The sequence below is a fragment of the Chelonoidis abingdonii genome, chromosome 4 (assembly GCF_003597395.2).
Source record: "Chelonoidis abingdonii isolate Lonesome George chromosome 4, CheloAbing_2.0, whole genome shotgun sequence".
In the NCBI taxonomy this organism is placed as follows: domain Eukaryota; kingdom Metazoa; phylum Chordata; order Testudines; family Testudinidae; genus Chelonoidis; species Chelonoidis abingdonii.
The window spans coordinates 37,692,120-37,715,645 of NC_133772.1; the positions used below are offsets into that span (position 1 = coordinate 37,692,120).

A 23,526-nucleotide genomic window follows, 5' to 3' on the forward strand; every position below is an offset into this window, starting at 1 on the left:
CATGCAATTGCTCTCTTCCGCATCCATCTCAGCTCAGATCCCTGAGCTTCTGTACTTGGGGCCAGGGGGCATGTGAGCAAGATCGATTGCACTGCAGCTGCTGAGTGTACCTGGGAGCAAGCACAGGTGTAGCAGGAAAATCTCACCAGAGAGATGAAACGCTGGGAAGTTGAAAAAAACCCTTTTGCTCCATGGGAAGGATCTGTTGTGTGCTTCCTCCCCTGAGCCAAGGGGAAGCAAAGCAGAGACACGCGGAGCATGCGGTGAGTCGACAGCTTATTCCTGGCCGCTGTCACGCAGCAGGGGCCTAGTTGTCCACTGCCCGACCCCGTGCAGCTGTGACACAGAGATGTGTAGAGCTGAGTGCATGTCTCCTGGAACCGACGTGTAACGGCCAGAGATCCCACTTGAGGAGGCTGCTCCCTATTAACTCACAATTTCATCCTCCTCCTCCGTAATTCTTTGCTCTTGCTCCATTTATGGACACCTGGTCATAGCCTCCAGGTTTTCAACCAACAACCATGTCTATTTGCCAGTCCCATGGGGAAAAAATTGCAGCCAGCTCCCACTGCCTTGTCTCCTCTCCGCCTCCTCCCAGTCGTGCTGCGCTCCCTGCTCCTCCATGCACTTCCTACTGCTAACAGCAGTTTTGGTGGCGCTTAGCGCTTTCCAGGAGGAGGGGGAAGGAGCAGCGACCTCAGGGGACACACTGGGGGAAGGAGGTGGACTGGGGCAGGCCGGGCTGAGGGCAGTGCCAGGGGTGGGGGAAGAGGTCGGGGGGTGGGACGTACCCACCCGGGCAGAGGGGAAGTTGGACTCGCCCCCCACACCCGCCCCCCGGCCCGTAGGTGAGGGCAGGCGGGGCGGTGAAAGATGCAGCGATGGGCAGTTGCGAGCGAGCAAGGTGGGGTTGGCAAGCGGTGGGCGGGGAATTTTACTAAGGGAAGGGATGCAGTCAAGCCCGCTAGCAGGGGATGAAGGAGGGCTGGTGGGGGCGCGCACGTCGGGCGCGAGGCCCTCATATCGGGACAGGAGGCAGAGCCTGGGGGATTGGGTGGACTGTGGTGGGCTGATGGCACCCAATGTGTTCCGATATTTTAGTGTGGTGACTAGCTAACCTCTAGGCGCAGAATACACGCTCCTGGCAGGCAACAAAACTCTGGCTGAAAACGACATCTGCTGCACCAGCCCTGAGCCTCACCAGTCACTCCAGCTGGCTCCAGCCATCTGCTTTACACCTCTGTTTTGCATGTAGCCAGTTGACAGACACCTTGGGACTGAAATGCCCACCAGTCAGCACTGTTGCAGGGGCCTCCTGATTCCTGGTCCACTATATTTAAAAAAGCCGGGCTGAGGGGGTCGGCCTCCAATACCAGCGACCCCTCCACCATGGGACCCACCCCAATCCCAGCCCATGCGGAGGGCAGGCCCTGGGTGGGGAGTGGGAGAGTGATCCGCCCCGCAGGGCAGAGGCTCCCCGCTCTGCGGATTAGGAGCTGGTGGCCGGGAGTCACAGACATCGGTTGAGCTCAAGCTGGGCCACCCCCTCCATCATGCCCCACCACACCAGGTCACGTTGCCCAGAGTGGGAGCCAGGCCCGAGGACAGAACACCAACTGTGAGAGAGGATCCCAGCGCGCCCTCCAGCGAGGACGCGCCCTTCCGCACTGGCGAGCCGAATAAGGGTCACTGTGGCAGGGCTAGCCACAGAACGGGCTGCCCCAGTTACACCACAGTAAAGACGCATACCCCCCTAAAGGGGATTTCACCGCCTTCTTCTAGGAGCAAATCCCAGAAGTAGCCTCAAGTCTCTCCTGTGTCTGGGCAAAAGGAGCCAGAGGTGGTGCTAGCCCATTGGGGCCCTAAGCAGGAATAATTGGGGGCAGCCCCCACAAACAACGCATATAAACAAGTCAAAAAAGGCCCCTCTTGAGCGTGCTTGGGGCCCTAGACAATTGCTTAGTCTGCTTATGCCTAGCACTAGCTCTGAAAGGAGCCCGTTATAAACCAGTCCCATTTCCCAGCAGGCTTTGTCAAGAACCCAGAACTATGACCCTGGCTGCCGTGGGGACACACTTCCCAGCAGCCCTGCGCTAGCTTTGCCTCATGGCGGGAAGGAGAGGGGAGATCCCATCCCCTGGCTGGCCATGGGGGAACCACAGGTCCTGAAAGCAGTCAGGAGCCTGGGTTTTAACTATGGCCCAGGCTGCCTGTGAAGACTCACTCTTTACATATTAACCCAGCCTGACATAATCAAGCAGGTCATTAGCAGGGTCACAGATATGTGTTGTGTGGAGAATCATCCTGCAGGCATTGCCTCTAGTAGACCCACACTGTCTGGGAAGGTTCCCTGATGTGAGCCCACTTGGGGCCATCAGTTACCCTGACATAGAGAGGTGTACAGACTAATACAGGATCCCTCCCACCCCGCATCCCCCCAAGTGCAACTCAGCCTGGCCCTGTTGTATTGCTGAGGCTGTGGTGCATTCTGGCCCGTTCTGAAATACTGCTGGGTCCTCAGTGTCACGTCTGCAGGTTTTTATGGTGCAAGCAGCTCCTGCAGCCCAGACCTAAAAACCAGGGCAGACTATTACTGCTGATTATTTTGTTTAGTGAACACCTAGGAGCGCTAGTCGTGGACCAGGGCCCATTGGTGCAGTGCTGTACAAACACAGAACAAAAAAGACTGCCCCTGCCCAAAGAGTTACAGTCGGATGAACATGTCCTGCCCCTGTGAAAGGGAATCAAGTCTGTGCAGGTCCAGAGCTGACTCCATATCGCTTATGCCAGCACATCCCTCTCCATTAAAGTAGCACCTGGCTTTTCAATATCCCCTATCATCGGAGGGCTTCAAATACCTTCCTGACGTTAGCCAGCAGCAGGCTTGCCTCAGCAAAGCATGGGGGCAGGATTGGGCCCCCAGGAGGCACAAACCACCTGTATGGTAGGTATGGTTGTTTCCATTTCACAGATGGGAAAGAGAGCCCCCAAGAAATGACTCTCCCAAGGTCACTGTGACATTGCAGTCTATAGGATTTTATAAAAATTTGATGAAGTGATATAATGTAACTGGAATACTGCTTCATGCAAAGGTCTCTTGTAAGGGTAATTCATTACAAAGCTTATTGTCTGGTGGGCACCTATTTGTAATAAATGATCAATTCTGTGTCTGAAACTAGAAATATGAAATATAATCTGAGGGCCTATTGTAATTATGCAAAATGTGGGCCTATTAATGGTGGTTTGGATCTTAATGCTCCCATCAACCAGGACAATTGACTGGATGGCTCTGTTTTCAGACAAGCCTTCCTGTGAGTCAAGCTGGGAGGCATGAAGCTTGGGTCTACAGTACATGTGATCATGTTACATGAACGGAATCCATCTTTTCAGTGAGCGGGGTGGAAACCGCAGAGGGACAAAGAATTCCCACCTTACCAAAAGATAATAAGATGGATGGAACAGCAGAGGAGAGGAGTCATCATGAAGAATCCCTAGCTACCACCTGAGCTGGAACAAGAGTTGTACCAGGGAAAGAATTGTGCCCAGGCCTGGAAGTGTCCAGTCTGAGGAAAAAACTTACTGAAGCATCTCTGAGGGTGAGATATCTGATTCAGTTTGATCGACATAAGATTTGCGCATTTATATTTTATTTTGCTTGATGCTTACATTGTTCTGTCTGTTACCACTTGGAACCACTTAAATCCGACGTCTGTATTTAATAAAAATCACTTTTTTACTTATTAATTAACCCAGAGTATGTATTAATACCTGGGAGCAAACAACTGTGCAGCTCTCTATCAGTGTTATAGAGGGTGAACATTTAGAGGTTTACCCTGTATATGCGTTATACAGGATAAAATGGATTAGTTGGGTTAGACCCCATTTGGAGTTGGGCATCTGAGTGTTAAAGACAGGAACACTTCTGTTAGCTGCTTCAGGTAACCCTGCAGTTTTGGGCAAGTAATCAGACCCTGGTCTGTGTGCCACATCTAGACTACGTGCCGTGATTGCGCTGGTTAAAATCGATTGCTCAGGGATCGATATAGCGCGTCTAATCTAGATGGGATATATCGATCCCTGAGCGCGCTTATATCGATTCCGGAACTCCACCAACCCCAACGGAGTTCCGAAATCGACATGGCGAGCCGCGGACATGATCCCGTGCGGTGAGGACGGGTGGTAAATCGATTTTAGATATTCGACTTCAGCTACGTTATCACGTAGCTGAAATTGCGTATCTAAAATCGATTTTACCCCGTAGTGTAGACCGCCCTGTGTTGGAGCTGACGGGTAGTGTCTGGCTCAGCAAGACAGGGTGTTGGGGGTCTGAGCTGGCAGGGAAGGGAAGGTAGAAGTAGTCTTGGCACTCAGGTGGCAGCTCGAACAGCGGTTTCTGTGATCCAACCCATCACAGTCACACAGTGTGTGGCGTGGAGGAGTCCACAGCCCTGCTTTAGCCTAGGCTGCCTGCTTTACTCCTTTTTCCTGGTAGCCCATGTTCCATGATCTGTAGCTCAGGCTGGTGATATCTGTTCATCTGCCTCATAATTTGGCCAGGAGGCTTCAAAGCTGCTGTGCCCTCACTGATGAGGGGACAGGTCGCTTGCACTGGGGCCAAGAGTGATTAAACCGGTAAAGGCTCTGCAAGACACACAGTGTCAAGTGTTGTTTTAAAAGTGGCGGAGGGCTGAGCTGGCCAAAACCCTGTTGGGGGAGTGAGCTTCACAGCCTGGGGGCCCCCACAGCTCGGGCTCTGCACCTCCCACCCACCTCAGGAGTGCTGGAACCCCTGAAGGGGGATGCTATAGCTGCGTGTGGTAATCTAGCCGTCCAGTCCCAGACCTGACTTTAGTGTCACCAGTCTGTCCTGTCCCAACCTGGACTTTGCGTCCAAAGTTTGGGGCTTTACCTGAAACTCCCCAAGCTCACACTACCAGCTTGGATATTCTCAGCTGCCACCAGATCAGGAATTAATCTATGGGCCTGATCCCCCCTTTCCTCCCTCTGGTGTCCCCAACCCTCCCTTGGTGGGACACCCAGATTCCCAATCCTTGGATGCTAAAAGCAGGGAAGAATAACCCCTTCCCCTCCTTATCAGGCTTGCCTCGCGCTAACCTGTGTGACCAGAAACCAGCTTTCTGCTTCCCTCAGGACAATGGAGATGCAAAATACCCACAGCTGGGCTCTGCCACCCCTTGCTCGGAATGAGGGAAAAACTGTAACCACCAGAGAACAGAGAGAATTCTTCGTCTCTTTCCCCTGTAGCTCTCTCTCCCTGGACCCAATAGGAAAATCCCACAGCCTGGCTTTCCCTTTGCTCCCTAGGAAAGAACTTTCACAAGGTTTAACAGAAAACTTTATAGAAAAAGAAAGAAAATTATAAAACAATCATCTTGCATTAAGAAACTCAATACGGCCTTGCTTATAAGAAATATTAAAGAAACAGTCTGATTTAAAAGATAGCCCAATTAAACCAGCACAACAATAAACTACAGTAAATACAACCCAAAGACCATCATAGCTGAATTTACTTTGCGGTTCCTCCGGGTACTTACAGATGTTTAGAAGAAAGTATTAGGAGGAATTAGAAGCAAGACTTGTTTCCTCATAGCTAAGAAAACAACAAAGAACCCCGATATACAAATTCCCGCCCGGATTTAAACATCAGTCTCTGATTGTCCTCTGGTCAGGTGTTCGGTTACCCTTTTCAGGTAAAGAAACTTAACCTTACCTTACCTATCCATTATGACACGCCCCCAAATCACCGACAGTAGAACTTTCACTGGAGTGATTTCTACCTAAACTTTAAATAAACAGAGGAATACCACACCACGCACATAGAAATCAAAGCATGCAAAGTACAAGACTTCACATTGTCAGGAAAGTTTTAACTAGCGTATTCTGGAAACTCTCACGGGAGAGTGCATCAGCTACTTTGTTAGAAGCTCCTGAAATGTGTCGAATTTCGAAATCAAAATCTGGAGAAGCTAGACTCCACCGAAGAAGTCTTGTTGTTGCCTTTGGCTGTATGAAGCCACTTTAGCGGCAGCATGTCAGTTTGTAGCTGGAACGCCGTCCCCAAACGAGGGCGTAGTTTTCCAGGCGTACACAATGGCATAGCATTCTTTTCCTGACTGACCAGTTGACTTTCCCATCTCCGATAGTTTCTCTGTGCTGAGGAACCACGACAGGAGGGAAGTCATCATGGATCCGGTCCTGGATAAAACTGCTCCGACATACCACGCTCAGATGCTATCGGGGGTACTACATGTTTGTCAAAGTTCTGGGGCCCGTAGCAACAGGGTCAGACGTGAGTGTCGCCTAATTGGGTAAAGGCTTCCTGACACATCATCAGTCCATTTAACTGTAGATTGCGCTGGGGCTTTTTGGTTCAAGCGGTCAGTGGTGCAGCGAATTTAGGCTGTAGTGTGCGGTACCAAATCGCCTTAATACCCGGCCAAGCCTAGAAGATTGGACCTGTCTTTACTTTGGGACAGCCCACTTTGGATCCGCCACCTTGCCTATAGGGGGTTTATGGCTTCTCGACCCACCTGATGTCCCAGTAAGTCATCTGTTTTGGCCTATTTGACACTTTTGGCCTTACAGTAGTCCTGCCTTGCTGTACGGTTCAAAGACCTTTTCCAGGGTTCTAGTTGCAGGCAGGAGTCAGAAAAAATGGCCACACATCGAGGTAGCAACTGCATATTCTCCCAGTCCTGCGAGTAGACCATCTACCAGTCTCTGAAAGGTGGGGGAGCATTTGAGCCCGAAAGGAAGACATTAAATTCATAACCCCTGCAGCGGGTGACGAACGCTGACCTTTCCTTGGCAGGTTCATCTAGGGGTACTTGCCGTACCCCTTGGGTTAAGTTCTATGTAGAATGAACTGGGCACGTCCCCAACTTGTCCAATAGCTCATCCGATGCGTGGCATGGTAGTTGTCTGGACGATCACCGCATTAGCTTACGGTAGTGCCACACAAAAAGCGTATTTCCCCATGGGTGGGGTACCAGATACGGAATGCCCATTGCACTGGTAGAGTGAGGATTATACCCATCTGTAGCATGTTCTGGATCTCCGCTGTATGAGCAGCCTGTGACGTGGGGGGAACCCGGTGGGTGTGTTCTTAATTGGGTGAGCGAGGTACCTGTTGTCGATGAGTGGTATGCCCGTCAGTCAGTCCTGGAGTGGCTGAGAACAATGGTGCGAAGTTGTGTAACAGCTCTGGATTTGTGTTGCGTGCAGACGATTCCAGGGTGGTGAGGGTCACCTCTTCCACGCCGCCTCCTTTCTGCCGTCATAGTAGACACATCAGGCCACTCTGCGTCCTCTGCCGCCCTGGCACTGTAAACTGAACAAACCTGTTAAGTCTCTTGGAATAAAAGGGCTTGAAGAATTAACATGGTACCACTTTGAGGTTTTTAGTGAGGAAATCGGAAAATGCTGATGAGATAGTAAACAGCTCCCAGCCTCTTGACTGGGAATGGCCCCCTCCCGGATGTTTCCCATCTTTGACCTGTTGCGCCTTTAAGACATACCTGGTCTCCTCTCTGAAGGAACGGTCTCTGGTATGTTTATCGTACCAGGCCTTTTGCTCTCCCTGAGTTCCTGGAGGTTTTCTCTAGCAAGGCTTAAGAGAATGCGAGGTGTTTTGTAGGATTGCTGCACAAAACAGAATTTAGTCCTGGCGAAGGCTGTGTAAATCCCTCCCATTGGTGCGTCACCAACTTAATGGCCCTTAACTTCCATGGCCGATACACAAGTTCAAATGTGAGACCCTAAACTGCGATGTGGTACAGCCTGTAAGCAAAGAGCAACTGCGCAATACTAGGTCCGTTCATTGAGGATTCATTAACGAATTTACGGAATCTGGCCCCCAATTTCCATTAACCTTTCACGAGGCCATTGGTTTGATGGTGTTGGGGTGGCAACCAGTGATTCCACCCCATGATTTCCCACAGGTCCTCCATGTGGCCTGCCAGGAAATTAGATTCCTGAATCGGTAAGATTTCGTAGGCCAAACGACCCTTGGTGAAAATGTCGGGGTAGGGCCTGGCACACTGCTTTACTCGGTGTTTACCCAAGCCACTGCTTCTGGCAGCGAGGTAGCAAAGTCCACGAAAGCAGTACCGTACTGCTTTCCCCTGGGTTCTTTTCGGGAAAAAGGACCCAGAATACCACACTACTCGGCTGAAATGGGAACCTGCAGTTTGGGAGTGGCTGGAGAGGGCCTGGCCGATCTTTGAGGCTTGCCGACTCTTTTGACACAGCTCACAGGACTGGACATACCGGCAACTTCCTTCCCATCCCCTCCCAGTAGGAAACTTCCCCAACCTGTCTTTGGTTCTGTTCCCAGCATGACCACGGGGATGATCATGGCCTAAAGCTCAAGAGCTTGCCCCTGTATATTGTTGAACCACCAACCGCTTGTGCAGTTGCCTGTTCCCTGGCGTCCACCAGACAAAAGATTCCCTGTATAAAAGTCCTGGTCTATAACAAACGCGGAATCCGGTCATACAGAGCTGAGAGGGCGGTGGGTTGCTCCCGGCCCCGCCCAGCTGTCCTGAAGTATCATCTGCTTCTGGCAGCGTCTGGAAACTGTTCCCTGAAGTGGACTCCAGTTCTGCCTCAGACTGGGACTGGGCTTGGTCCCTTATGGAAGTGATGATTGTGGGTTTGAGATCTGTGGCTGGTGCAACCTTGTGATTTCAGGCTCTGCCTGAGCCTCTGTGTTGGTTGGTTGTTGTTCTGCCAGTTCAGCTCGTGGGCCCTTCTCGCTGGGATTGAAGGTGTGGTGGTTGCGCTTGGTTTGTCTGGTTGCTGTTCCGAGTTTCGGGTCTGCGGACTGGAAGCAGTGTGTTGGCTGGTGTTCACGCCCGTTGACATGGATCCGGGGTCCACTATCTCAGGCTGGGGTCTCCTGGTAACACAGACAGTTCTCTGTGGACGCTCAGGAATAGGAATGTCTGGAGCTTGTCTCGGTTTGGCTGCCTGTAACCATTCCTTCTCTCGGGACTGCTTAACTGATTGGCCAGTCTTCTCCATAGCATGGATGGTGTAATTGTCCATAGACTGCAAAATCCACATTCACTACCACCTTTGACTGACAAGCAGTTCAGCTGTAGGGCAAGTCCACGCTTGTGAAATAAAGGCGGTTAAATGGTCACTTTGGCCCTGGCTTGATGCGTTTGATCGACGAGGATTGGTGGGTATAGCTACACTTTGTGCTCCCGCGTCTCTCACGCGGTGGAGTTAACCTTCTTTCCGCCACATCCAGCTGTTTTCCTTTGCTCCAAGGGGATTGAGGTATCTGACTGGGTCTTAGCTCCGTGGGGGTGCAATGACTTGCACCCGGGTGGGGTTATTTCGGGCAGTTGGGCCTTTGGCGTTGCCTTGATATGTTCCCGTTTCATTACAGTGATAGCATTTCCGAGATAACGCAGGTAGGACATTGAAGGAAGTCATGAGGGCTGTGCTGAGGTGAAGGATAGTAGGATGTCTGGGCTTTTCTGTGTTTTAGTGGGTTTTGGGTTGCCCTCGGTTGTAGGTTATGCTGGGTGCTCCTGGGGTTTCACTCCTTTACAGTAGATTTTCGTTGCTCTCTGCCACGGGCCATCCATTTGCTCCAATCTCCCCCGCCTCGGGGATTGTGGGGTTTGCCATCTAGGAGGTGTACCGTGTTATTCTCAGGAACACCATCAAGAACTTGCTATGGCTTGCAGTTGCGCAATTTTAAAGGTTTAACTTGGGTTTCCGTATCAGGCGTCGCAATGCTACCCAAACGTAGTAGCGTGGTCGGGAAAGGACCCTTGGTTTTTCCACTTTTGAGTTTCTGAACCGCGACGGGCGTGATCGGGTTAGCCGCCAGTTGGATCTGGCTTGGGTTTGAAACAGTTTATAATCATTTCATTTGTTCCCTCGGCATTTTAGCCGCCACATCTGCCAGGGCTCCACTGATGTGTTGACCCTCAGCTCTAACAGTCTGGTTTTCAGATGTTGACCCATACAACCCTTTCGAAATTTTCTAAGAAGTCTCACGCGTCCTCACCGCCTTGTAGCTGGGAAATTTCCTGTGTGGTGGAACAACAACGGGCGCGGAGGTTAAGGATTATCGGGGTCTGCTGCTTAGCCCGTCTAATTCCAAGGCTGCTGGGGTAGCCTCTCTTTGTAGTCTATCGTCTTCTGTGAATTGCCTCTTCTTCTTGTTGTTTTCTTCGTGATCTGCCTTTTTGGCTTTTGACTCTGCCTTTTTGCGGCTGATCTCTCTGTGGAGCTGCCTCCTGGGCATCTTGTTGGCCTTAAGTAGTTCCAGCTGTCTCCTATGTTTATTTTCGTTGTCTTGGGCTTGTAGCCGGGCTCTTTCCTTTTTCTGCTCATCTTTTGAACTCCATGGTTTGTTTTCTTGTGTGTGCCCTCTGGTGTCTGTTGTCTGAAAAGCTGGCTTTCTGCCTGCTGAGATTTGTCCTAGCTCTGTTGGATTGGCAATTGAACCAACCAAAGCTACTGTATTACCTGTGTGAGTTTGCTGGCTGGGTACTTAAGTTTCAATTGTTTAACAAGAGATGTAATGGGTCTCTGTAATGACTGAAAAAAAAAAAATTTTTTTTTTTTTTTTTTTTTTTTTTGCAAGCTGCTAGCAGCAAGGAAAAAAAATTTCAAGCTGCTACAGCAAGCAAAAAAAACTTGAAGCAGAAAAACAACATTCAAGCTCTCTAGCCCTGTAAAACCCGTCTTCCTTAAAGTAAGATGCTAAGAGCAGCAAGGAGAAAGAAAAAATTTTGCTGTCGTAAAACCAATCTCTTCCTCCCTGGGACTGGGTGATTGCTAGCAAGCCCCTGAAGAGAAGGCTATTGTTCCAACCAATGACTCTAATGGCTCTCTTAATGAGCCTAGTAAAAATGCGAACTGCTGAAACAGCAGGGAAAAGAAAAAATTTTTACTGTGCCCTTTAAAACCAATCCTCTGCCTGCTAATGCCTAGCAGGGAAAAAAAATTAATGTAGCTATGGCTTATGGATTATATACCCCAAACCGCTGCACACCATGTGGAATCTAGCCGTCCAGTCCCAGACCTGGACTTAGTGCACCAGTCTGGTCCTGTCCCAAACCTGGACTTTTGCGTCCAAGTTTGGGCTACCTTGAAACTCCCCCAAGCTCACTACCAGCTTGGATATTCTCGCTGCCACCAGACAGGAATTAATCTATGGGGCCTGATCCCCCTTTCCTCCCTCTGGTGTCCCCAACCCTCCCTTGGTGGGCACCCAGATCCCAATCCCTTGGATGCTAAAAGCAGGAAAATAACCCCTCCCCCTCCTTATCAGGCTTGCCTCCGCGGCTAACCTGTGTGACCCAAGAAACCAGCTTTTCTGCTTCCCTCAGGACAATGGAGATGCAAAATACCCACAGCTGGGCTCTGCCACCCCCTTGCTCCAGGAATGAGGGGAAAACGTGTACCACCAGAGAACAGAGAGAATCTTCGTCTCTTTCCCTGTAGTCTGCTCTTTCCCTGGACCCAAATAGAAAATAGCCCACAGCCTGGCTTTTCCCTTTGCCTCCCTAGGAAAAGAACTTTCACAAGGTTAACAAGAAAACTTTATAGAAAAAAGAAAGAAAAATATAAAACAATCATCTTGCATTAAGAAACTCAATACAGGCTCTTGCTTATAAGAAAATATAAAGAACAGTCTGATTTAAAAAGTAGCCCAATTAAACCAGCACAACAAATTTAACACTACAGGTAAATACACCCCAAAGACCATCATAGACTGAATACTCTGCGGTTCCTGGGTACTACAGATGTTTAGAAAAGAAGTATTAGGAGAGAAGTAGAAGAAGATTGTTTCCTCATAGCTAAGAAAACAACAAAGACCCCGAGTATACAAATTCCCGCCCCTGACTTTAAACAATCCAGTTCTCTGATTGGTCCTCTGGTCAGGTGTTCGGTTACCCTTTTCAGGTAAAAGAAACTTAACCCTTACCTTACCTATCCATTTATGACACCTGGCAACTGACTCTTGTATAAAACTCTATGTGTTGTTTGTGGCTGTTCCCTCACCAGCTTCCCCTTCCCACTGAGTCAGGCACCACTGAGGCTGCACCAGGGACATTGTGATTTGAAGAACTCAGCTGGAGGAGGTTCCTTCTGTCATTTGCTGAACCCTAATGAGTGAGGCAGCCTTTGTCCTGCCCTCACCCTCTTGTCTGTCCTGCAGCAGCATGCAGGGCCCTTTCCCTCCCTCCCTCCCTCCCTTCTTTGCTTGGGGCAGGAAGGGAGGTGTGTGGGGTGGGGTGTGTGGGGTGGCTTTAAGCTCCCTTTGCTTTTCTCATTCTCTGGGGCCTACTTGCCCCTTGGTATAAATTAGAGCAGCTGCAGGGCTGCTCTGATTTACACTCTACTTTTCATGCCCCCTCTATGGGATGCAAGAATAGCCATAGCTCAATGTACTCTAGACACATTCCCTGACAGTGACCAGATGTCCCAATTTTATAGGGACAATCCCGATATTTGGGCCTTTTTCTTATATAGGTGCCTATTACCCTCCACTCCATCCTGAATTTTCACACTTGCTATCTGGTCCCCCTACATCCCCTCCCCACCACAGCCCCCTCTTTCAACAACCCTGGCACGCCTTGACTTGCCCTTTATGCTGGGGGCTGGGACCAGAGCTGGCCAAGAGCTATGTGATGGGGTGTTCTCCCCACAGACCCCTGAAGGGGTTAAGGTGGCTCAGAAGGGGCTAATTAACCCGTCAGGCTGAAGGTGGGAGAAGACATAGGCTTGACTGACAAGCCTGCAGTGAAGATGGAGCCCATTTGGCCAGGAGTAGATGGGACTTGTATAAAGCCAGGAAGTGACAGCAGTAGGGGCTGCGTCTCTCTCTGGGCCAAGTGAGGAGAGCCCTGGGGGGGAGGGTTTACTCACAGGGATGGTGGAGGTCGAGAAGGCTGTGGAGGGCAGAGTAGGAAGAGACCCAGGGAAATGGCAGCAAGGGTTGAGATGGTGCAGACCTGGGCTGCTGGTTGTAGGCCCCTGGACTAGAAAGCAGAGCAGTAGTTGGGGCTGGGTTTCCCTACAAACCATTGGGACAGTGGCACTGCCTAGAAAGGTACCCAAGCTGCTGGTCTGGTGAGACTCTGTTACCCTGACAGGGGAAAACTCTATAGGAGCTGGCTGGAGACCAAGCTGTGAAGGAGAGGCACTGCAACTCCTGGCGAGCAAGAGAGGCAGCAGCGTGAGTGAGCAAAGGAAGGGTGTGTCTGACCAGGCAGAGGAGATGCTCCAGCGGTGAGTACCCTGTTACAAGCCATTATGCCACCTCTACGCCAGCCCTGCACACCCGTTTAAGGGCACTTTATACCAACAGAGGTGTCAGCAGGGGCTGTAGTGTAATGGAGAATGGGGCCCAGAGTCTCTGGTTTTCTTAGTCACTCAGTTCTCGCGTTTCCAGGCACTGAGCAGGCAGTGCATCATGCCACAAACGGGCCTGCTGCTTACCGTGACATGATGCAGTGCGGGCAGCATGGTGTCTGGGGGGAAGCGGTAGATGGACACTGGGTACCCTCCAATCCACTGCTGGATGATGAAGCCACTCAGGTCCACGTCTTGGTCCAATGAGGTGTTGAGGATTCGAACGAATTTGCCCTTACAATTCACAGTGGTGATCTTTAGGAATCCTGTGTCCCTAGGAGTCCTGGGGGTGCGGAGACAAATGGAAGGAAAAATGCATCAAAGGAAGAAAGAGGATAGGAGCTTCTCTTCCTCACCTACTGCTAGCAGACAAGGAGAGACTGAGAGAGAGAGACCTATCAGTGTCTCAGCTTAAACTTCTTCTGAAGTAGATAGAAGGAAATTCAATAAGGATAAATGCAAAGTACTCCACTTAGGGCTTGGCTACACTTGCAAGTTGCAGCGCTGGTGAGGGGGTTACAGCGCTGCAACTTACTCGGTGTCCACACTTACAAAGCTCAGCCAGCGCTGCAACTCCCTGGCTGCAGCGCTGGCTGTACTCCTGGTCTGCTATGGGTGTAGCGAATCCAGCGCTGGTGATGCAGCGCTGCTCATCAGGTGTGGACACTCACCAGCGCTGTTATTGGCCTCCAGGGTATTAAGAGGTATCCCAGAATTCCTGTCTACAACAAACCGGAAGGTACTCCCCGGAGCTACCAAACACAGCTGCTCTTTGCTCCAGCGAGCGAGCCGAGCCGAGGCTTTGGAATGTTCGCAGCTGTTTGCTTGAGGAGACAAACAGCACGGCGGGGGGGAGGGAGTCCCTCGGAGAAGCTGCTTATCTGGTCTGAAGCCTTTTTACATTTAAGAGTGATTGAGAGAGGGGTGGGGGAAATGGCCAGAATTTGCAAGGCAGGGAGCTCACAGTGTCTGCTCCAAAAATCCGTTCTCTCTGTCTCCCCGACGCTCCGTGTCACACTCCACCCCACCCCCCGCTTTTGAACTTGCAAGGCAGGGAGCTATCACAGTGTCTGCTCCAAAAATCCGCTCTCTCTGTCTCCCCGAGGCTCCCTGTCACACTCCACCCCACCCCCCTCTTTTGAAAAGCACGTTGCAGCCACTTGAACGCTGGGATAGCTGCCCACAATGCACCACTCCCAACAGCGCTGCAAATGCTGCAAATGTGGCCACACTGCAGCGCTGGTAGCTGTCAGTGTGGCCACACTGCAGCGCTGTTTCTACACAGCTGTACGACCACAGCTGTAACTCCCAGCGCTGCACATTTCCAAGTGTTGCCATACCCTTAGGAAGGAATAGTCAATTAAGCACATACAAAATGGGAAATGACTGCCTAGGAAGGAGTACTGCAGAAAAGGATCTGGGGATTATAGTGGATCACAAACTAATAGGAGACAACAGGGTAACGCTGTTGAAAAAAACCCCCAATCATCATTCTGAGATGTATTAGTAGGAGTGTTGTAAGCAAGACGCAAGAAGTCATTCTTCTGCTCCACTCCACGCTGATCAGGCCTCAACTGGAGTATTGTGTCCAGTTCTAGGTGCCACATTTCAGAAAAGATATGGACAAATTGGAGAAAGTCCAGAGGAGAGCAACAAAAATTATTAACTGTCTAGAAAACATGACCTATGAGGGAAAATTGAAAAAACTGAGTTTGTTTAGCCTGGAGAAGAGAAGACTGAGAGGGGACATGATAAGTGTTAAAGTACATAAAGGCTGTTACAAGGAGGAGGAAGAAAAATTGTTCTCATTAACCTCTACGCATAGGACAAGAAGGGAAGTTTAGGTTGGACATTAGGAAAAACTTCCTAATTGTCAAGGTGGTTAAGCACTGGAATAAATTACCTAGGGAGGTTGTGGAATCTCCATCCTTGGAGATTTTTAAAAGCAGGTTAGACAAGCACTTGTCAGGGATGGTCTAGTTCAATGGTTCTGAAACTTTTGTACTGGTGACCCATTTCACATAGCAAGCCTCTGAGTGTTACACACTGCCCTTTTAAATTAAAAACTCTTCTTTACATATTTAGCACCATTATAAATGCTGGAGACAAAGTGGGGTTTGGGGTGGAGGCTGACAGCTCAAGATCCCCCATGTAATAACCTTGTGACCCCCTGAGGGGTCCCGACCCACAGTTTGAGAACCCCTGATCTAGTTATTATGGAGTCCTGCCTTCAGTGCAGGGGACTGGACTAGATGAACTTTCAAGGTCTCTTCCCGTCCTACACTTCTATAATTCTTTCTGTGTCCTAGTTACATGACAGCAGCTGCCTGTATCTCTGTCTGATGTTCTCAGAGGTGCCAGGTCATGGCACTCACCTTTCATGTTCTTCGCCTTTGCTCAGATCTGAGGGCATCACAGATGTCTTGCAAACCCCTATCCCACCAAAACTGGCATGAGTGAGATGGCACAGATCCTGGGACTGGTCCGTCTTCAGATCCAGGGCTTTTAAAAGAAAGACACAAACTCAAAATGGGGGTATGGCTACTGAATATTAACATGTGCTAATGTAACCCTCTAAAAGAGGAAACCATGGTGGAGGTCAGTCTACCCAGTTCTACTCAGAGGTAGGATTGGTTTCAAATAACATCCAATTTACTATGTACGTTTGCTTTTTATTTTGGGTTCACAGATTGTAAGGCTAGAAGGGACCATTACGATCCATTAGTTTGATCCATTGCATAACACAAGCCATAGGATTCTACTCTGTGATTCTCATGGTAACTTGTGGTGGAACTAGTGTGCATCTTCAGAAAGATGTTCAAGCCTGATCTGAAGACTCCAGGTGATGGCGAATCAACCATGTCTCCTGGTCAGGTGTCCCAATGGCTAATCCCCCTCCCAGTTAAACATGCATCTTGTTCCCACCCCCAGCCAGGCTGCAGGTTCAAACACTGCTCCAGGCGCTGACCTTCTGGTGTCTGACGCTGTGCTGTTACAGGGGCTGTCCTCAGGAAGAGTCACTACACAAAATATCTGGCTGAATGTGTTAGAAGCCAGTGCCCTGACGGTGCTTTGCCAATGGAGAAGGCCTAATGCTGATGTCCTGGCCAGCATTCCCTCTCCTAGGAGAGACTTCTACTCAGTGCCTGTGCAGGGGATGTGACACCCATATCCCTTGTGGCCATTCCGATAGCTGTTTAAGATCCCAGAGGCTCTTGGGAAAGAGTAAGGAACACCGCCGTGTGTTCTGACGAACTTCCCTGCACACTTTGTCCTCCTGCTACTAATGAAAACCTCAGCACAAGTTTATTGTGCTTCAGTGGTTCCAACCCCGGGCCTTTAATGGGTTCCAGTATTCAAAGCTGTGAGTGAGCTATTGCTCAGGGCCCCATGGGTGCCAGGTCTTCCTGTGCAGTCCCTCTAAACTCTAACTGGCCAGAGTGCCCCAGGCTGCACTGCAAGCAGCAATCCTGCATTGGCAGGGCCCAGTGCTAGCTAATCAATTCCGTTTTCGGGTATGTCTATGCTTGGAGCTGGGGGTGTGATTCCCAGCTGGAGGAGACGTTGTTGCACTAGCTATCAGCGAGCTAGCAGGCTAAAAATAGCATAGCAGTGGTGATGTGAGTGGTGGGAGAGGGCTCCCTGCTCTGAATACATACCCAGTATCTCTGGGCATGCGGTCAGGGTGGCTAGCCCCTCCTGCTGCTTGTGCTTCTGTGGTGATGAGAGCTAGCACAGGTTTGTCTCCTCGACTGGGAATCATGCCCTCAGCTCCAGGTGTAGGCATATACTTAGTGTCAAGTGTTTGGTGATGCCTGGTGTGTGACAGGTGCTGCAGAAAACAGAGTGCCTGGGATGGTCAGTTCTCTCTCATGACAGTACAAATGCAGCTGGGTGGGGTTTTTTGAACTAAGCTTAGTTAGTTGGGACGTTAGTTAAAGCTGCCATCAAGTTACAGCTGCTGTAGATCCCAGGAGGTGGCTGCAGGAGCTATTTATATCATGCAAGAAAAGATCATTTTGTGATTAAGGCACTGGACTGGGACTCAGGAGACATCATTAATTCTCAAGTCTGCCAAAGACTTCCTGTGTGGTATTGGGGAAGTCATTTAAACTCTCTATATAATGGGCATAATAAAGCTCCCTTTGTCTATTTAGTCTATAAACTCCTTGGAACAGGGGCTGTCTCTTACTATGTGTGTGCTCGGCACTTAATACAATGGGGCCTTGATCTTGGATAGGGCATCCAGACAGTAGCATAATAATAATTCAGTAAACTCCCCAGTGTGGTTAAAATATACTGAGGGTATGGCTACACTTGCAGCTGTACATCACTGCTGCAGGAGCGCTCCCACGGCAGCGCTTTGAAGTGCGAGTGTGGTCGCGGCGCTAGCGCTGGGAGAGAGCTCTCCCAGCACTGCAGGTACTCCACCTTCCCATGGGCATTAGCTTACGCTCCCAGCGCTGGGGCACTGTTTACACTGGCGCTTTACAGCACTGTAACTTGCTGCGCTCAGGGGGGTGTTTTTTCACACCCCTGAGCGAGAAAGTTGCAGAGCTGTAAAGCGCCAGTGTAGCCAAGGCCTTAGTTCTTGTAGTTTGCCAGCTGGACCCTGACTTCAGTTATGCCAGCGTGACTGTACTGAAATTGGTAGAATAACTGAGAACATTTTTTAACTGTCAGGGGACCACAGTATTGTAACTGGATCCCCCAGGACAGTAGGTATCACATTGTAAAGGAGACATTTAGCATCAACTGTAACTAATTCTCACCCTCTTGGAGGGATTAATCTAGATTACATGAGCCCAGGCCACATGTCTGCAAGTGATTCCCCTAATGCCAGATTGTATAAAGTAGCAGAATTTAAACTTACAACCAGAGTGTTTCGGCTGGATGTCCTCCCAGGATGATGGGAGACTGGGGACCAATACCACAACTTCAGAACCACTTGGTGCAGAACCAAGATCTGATTTTGGAGAAGAGATCGCCTCCCACCCAGAACTTTCTGAGTGTAGTTTCCTCTCCTTTTTCGCAGGTAAACTAGCCAGCTCTTGACTTGAACTCATGTTGCTAAAATCATTTATTTTCCGTCTGTAAGAAAAGCTAAAACATTCAAGGTCTGGATTGATGTACTGTTATTTATAAAGTTTGGCAATCTCTATCCCAGAAATAGAATGAATTAACTAATGAACTATGGGGGATGGGAAAGTAGTCCTTATTAAGTTTGATAAGTAGGAAAAATATCTCATGTATGTTCTGGCCAGACCCTGGGGGTAGCATATGGTCTATCAGTAGTATATTTAAAGGTGAGTTGAATTGCAGACTAAAAGCAAACAACTTCAGAATGTTTTACTGGATGCTTCAGATAGCTCAGAAATGAGAGGCATTCTATACAGAATAAACTGTAAATGTGCCTTTCTACAAAGTCCACTTCCTGCCTCATAATGCCCCAACATGCAGTGTGCTGGTAACATGCCCACCCCTTACATCTTATTGTTGTTTTGTAAAATAAGGAGTTTTCTTAGAAAAATTGCAAAATACAATATACAGGTGCTCCCCTGGTTACATAAACCCAATTTACGGAAATCCGGACTTACGGAAAAAGTTCTGTAAGTTCCGTAAGCTTTTTTTTTTTTTGCATAATTGTCAGAGATCCGTTCCTGACTTATGCAAAATTCCACTTACGCAAGGCATTCCGGAACACCAAACTAGTTTTCACACAGCTTGAGTTCCAGCTTCCAGTTTTCATTGTTTACCAAGGACCACATTCTGTCTGGAACTCTATCCAGCAAACAGACATCTAGTGGCCGAATAATATAATGTAGATAGACCTACACTGCAGCGGCTGTCATCTCCAGTGAGTTCTGTGCTTTACATGATAGCATTAGCGCAATGCATGCTGGGGCTAGAGCGAGGTAGCCTTAACACAGAAGAACTTGAAAAACGGCAAGTTGTAAGCCCATTTTGTGGTCAGTGCCACTCATAGACAGTACATAACACTGATGTATCTGGGCATAAAAATATTGTTTGTAGCAACCCTTTAAATAATGAATCAAACATCGGTACCTAATGAAATGTATTGCAAAAGCACTTTTTAGCGTGTTAGACAGCTAATAACCAGACAGCTATAGAAAAAGGCAGGTCTATTGCGGCTGTGTCAGCTGACAGGAAAACCCAATGGCTTGCTCCACTGCTTGCTGGATTAGTCATATAAGGTCATTTTTCCTCATCTCTAGTTTAGTTTCTCCATAGTATGAATCACTACAAAATACACACACACATACACACACACACACATGCGCGCCACAGTGCTGTGTTGCCTTGACCAGCTTTCTCAAGGGAAACTGAGTTTATGAGCAATGCCTGGAGGTTGGCTGATGCTTGGGGGAAACTTGCCCGTAAGGAGAGGGACAGACCCCCATACATCCACGATGGAAAACAATGAAGCAACAGACCACAGTAGCTATTGTGGCTATTCATTCTGAGAGAGGCACATCCAGGGGCAGAGTGAGAGTTTCCCTAGATACATGGGACTCCTTGTTAAAAAGGATTGATTACAAGGCAGTAGTTCAGTGTGATGGGGTGGTATGCTCCTTAAGAGTGGGGCCTAATGGTCGGCCCACCCCATCACATGGCAAGCCTTTAAGAGTTTAAAATGTCTGACTGTATATACAAGGACTTGGGAGAGCAGAAGTGGTTCTAGGAGTAAGAAGTGTTTCAGGAGGAAATGCCATTACTGTTTCTTTAAGGGCCAGGAGCCTTACAGAGAGGGTGGGGCAAAGCTCCCCTCTCTCCCAGCTGACTGGGGATGAGTTAGGAGAAAGGGAGCAGCATACATGCTGCCTCTTCCCTGGTAGCAAGGCAGACACCAGGAGACAGCAATAGGATAAGGCTGGCTGAGAAGCTGGAAGGCTTCTTGAGGAAAAGGGGCCAGCTGAGGGGGAAACTGGCTAATCCACAACTCCACTTCAGAGGGGAGAACTGGGGACTCCTGCTTAAGGAAGGGCTGAAAAGGAGTAACCCAGAGACAGAACCAGGGAGAGTCCCAGAAACAGACTGCTCGCAGATGTGGGAAAGCAGAGTCTCCTGAAGCAAGGAGCCAGAGATTGCTGGTAGGACTGGCCCTAGACCAAATGCTGCTCCAGTTGTGGAGGGTTTTCGCCACCCCACCTCCATTTCGGTGCTACCCACACCACACATACACTTTCACAATTACACAATAAAACAAAGTTCACAATATCACAGCTAGGCTCTCACTTCACTTCACTTAATTCTTAGTCTCATTGACTGACTGGTCACGCCCCACCCCTTATATACCCACCAGGGCGTGGCCCACAACATTCTAGGCGGTGTGAGGAAAATGTAGTTCTCAGAAAGTCTTTAAGGTTCCATGAGATTCTACGAAGGTCCAGAATATTCTAGCAGGTTAGTGAAAAATGAACTCACATATGGAATACCTGAAACATTTTACTTCAAACATTCTATTTTCCCTTTTGGCATTAACAACAAAAACAGCACCCAAGCCCGGTGTACCCCAAACCTGGCACCCCAGGTGGTTGCCTGGGTTGCCTGCCCCTAAATCTGGTCCTTGATTGCTGGTTGGACTGAGCCTGACACAACAAATGTCCCTGAGTGTATTGGGGTAAGCGCCTATTTATGGCTATGTCAGTCAGTACGTGAAACCTTGGATATGGGGTGTGCTGGTTGATTACAAAGGTCTAGCCTTGTTTATAACTTAGGTGAAGAGACGTGAGGCAGGGCTCATTGGTGGCACCATGCCTGGCTGAAAGGGGCAGACTGGGGTGATCTCCATACCATCACACTCGGATAAGGGCATGAGAAGGGGGAGTAAGTGAGGTAGGGTTCCCCAGTGGGGGTGGCAGGTGTGAATCTTGCACTCCCTGTAGCAATCCTGTTTCTTCTATATGTAGCTCACAGTAACAGTGACAGACTAAACACAGTCCTGCTGTAAATCCATTCGGTCTGTTTCTCTCTCATGCACACCAGTGTAAATCAGGAGTGACTCCAACAATCCCAGTGGAGTTTCACTGGGATAGAACTGGTGTAAGTGTGAATTTGCCGCATAGCTTCATTGGGGTGCCCCCGTCCCTAATTATGAAGCCACTAGCAGTGCTGCAAACATCAGTATTGTGGGGATTATCTAATAGCCCTGTGGTAATGAAGAGCAGGCAGGGAACAGTCACTGGCTTTGCCGTACCTGGCCTCTGACTCTGCAGAGGACGTGCCGTAGAGGTTGAATTCTGCTTGAACTGATAGCTCAGTTCTTCCGTTGTCCTTTTCCATCTCAAGTGTTGTTGGATCTCTGTCCTAAAAAACCAGAAGAAGATGGTGAACCTGCCAATCGCTGTCCAGGACTGCAGTCTGTGTGCCAGGAGGATCTCTGCCAACTGCTAGCCCCTTTGGTGTCCTTTAGATACAAATGCCACAGCCAAGAATAGTGGCAGAATGTCTGTCATGTCTGCAGGGTTCCAAGGCTGCAGGGTTCCCTACGAGCTTTTGGACACCCCAAAGATCTTGCTCTGCCACGTTCATTGAAAGGGTTGGACAAGGGCCTCACTATCAATGCCAGTCCCAGGAGTGTTTCTCTTCCCCTCCTTGCCCCTCCCCAGCTGTTTAATACAATCACACACTGAAGGCACATCAGGCAGTGAAGTGGAGTCTTTTGGCAGAAGGGTCTTCCAGTCCCTGATCTTGCACTTAACCCTGATTCTACCACCCACCATGGAGTTGTACACTGGACTGACCTTGAAGAATGAATCCAGGAAGCTCATGTGCTTGGGGATCCTTCGCAGCGCCATGTTACTAGGCTCTGCCGCTACATTGTTGTTTCCTGTCTCTGACCAAAGCTACGTGGAGAAATGCAAGCAGCACGTTAACAGAGCCTCTCCATCACTTGTGACCTCTTGAGTAATTTGTCCTGTGTGAGAGTGTTATCCGAGTCCTAACTTTGGTCTTCCTTTCTCATCCCCCCTCCCTCTCCATCAGTTGGACTCAGGTGCTGCAGCCCCAATGCAGGGCATGCGCTTTGATCCTCTAGCTCATGGAATCTCAATATGGGGATCAAAACGGGGCTCCCAGTGGCATGTGAGCACCCGCCCTTCCTATACTGGTAGATGAGAGGCGGGTCCTGGCTCGATGTACGAAGAGTCCCAGGGTGGAGGAGGCCTGATATGAAACAAGCTAAAGCAGTGATCCTCAGCCAGCATCACACCCTCTTTGTGGACATGCTAAAGCACAATCCATGTTCACTTACTCAGGGGTGAGCATTCAGTTCTGTCCTTAAATAACCTCCCACTCCACCCCCAAACGCCAGTAATGGCCTTAACTTGGCTCTGAACTGTCTTATTTATGTCTGTGGTTTTGGGACATTTCTGTAAGTGTCTTTTTTTTTTTTTTTTACCCCCAGAGCAGTCTCTGTGCTTTCTCCTGCAGCTGTAGATCTGTCTAGTGGGGAAGATCATAAAAAGCAATACCAGAATTTAGTGCAGTGTATCACTGTGGGCTGCTATTTGGGCCAATCAGGTCTTCACTCTTATCTGTAGGGTGGAAAGTGTGTTTATTCACTTGGCATAGAGCCTGAGGGAACACCCTGAACAGGACTTCTAACCCCACTGTACCAGAGCCAGACTGCTCTCTATTCTGTATCGCCGTACTAGCTGGATATTGCCTTTCAGTTTTTTTAACCATGCTTAAGGTATCAACCGAAGCAGATGTGAAGAAAGAAAATAACATCTCTGAGAATCAAAGGTCTGTCTTGAAAAACACCATGCTGTCTTGTTTTAGACTTGCAGTCTCTATAACCCATGCATGGGCTAGTGGTTACAGCAGGGAACGGGGAATCACAACTTTCTCCTTGACTCTGCTACTGTATGTAGTACAGCTATTCCAATTCTCTCTTCCTAAAGGACAGTAATGCTTACCTGCCTACCAAGAGTGGGACAAAACTAGCTGTCCTGGAAGAGAAGACGGTTACTCACCTTTGTAACTGTTGTTCTTCGAGATGTGTTGCTCATATCCATTCCAGTTAGGTGTGCGCGCGCCGCGTGCACGTTCGTTGGAGAAACTTTTACCCTAGCAACACTCGGTGGGCCGGCAGGT

The 23,526-nt window shown here is 49.3% G+C and overlaps 1 protein-coding gene across 1 annotated transcript in view; it reads right to left on the reverse strand.

Moving 5' to 3' along the window:
* Positions 1 to 23,526, reverse strand: part of LMNTD2 (lamin tail domain containing 2) — a 77,087-nt gene that overhangs the window by 19,670 nt on the left and 33,891 nt on the right. Inside the window, exons 6-10 of the mRNA XM_075065831.1 lie at positions 22,173 to 22,274; positions 21,626 to 21,735; positions 18,281 to 18,498; positions 15,783 to 15,909; positions 13,495 to 13,690 (exon numbers count right to left, since the gene is read on the reverse strand). Of these exons, the coding sequence (XP_074921932.1) occupies positions 13,495 to 13,690; positions 15,783 to 15,909; positions 18,281 to 18,498; positions 21,626 to 21,735; positions 22,173 to 22,274 (753 nt within the window). The remainder of the gene's footprint in view (positions 1 to 13,494; positions 13,691 to 15,782; positions 15,910 to 18,280; positions 18,499 to 21,625; positions 21,736 to 22,172; positions 22,275 to 23,526) is intronic.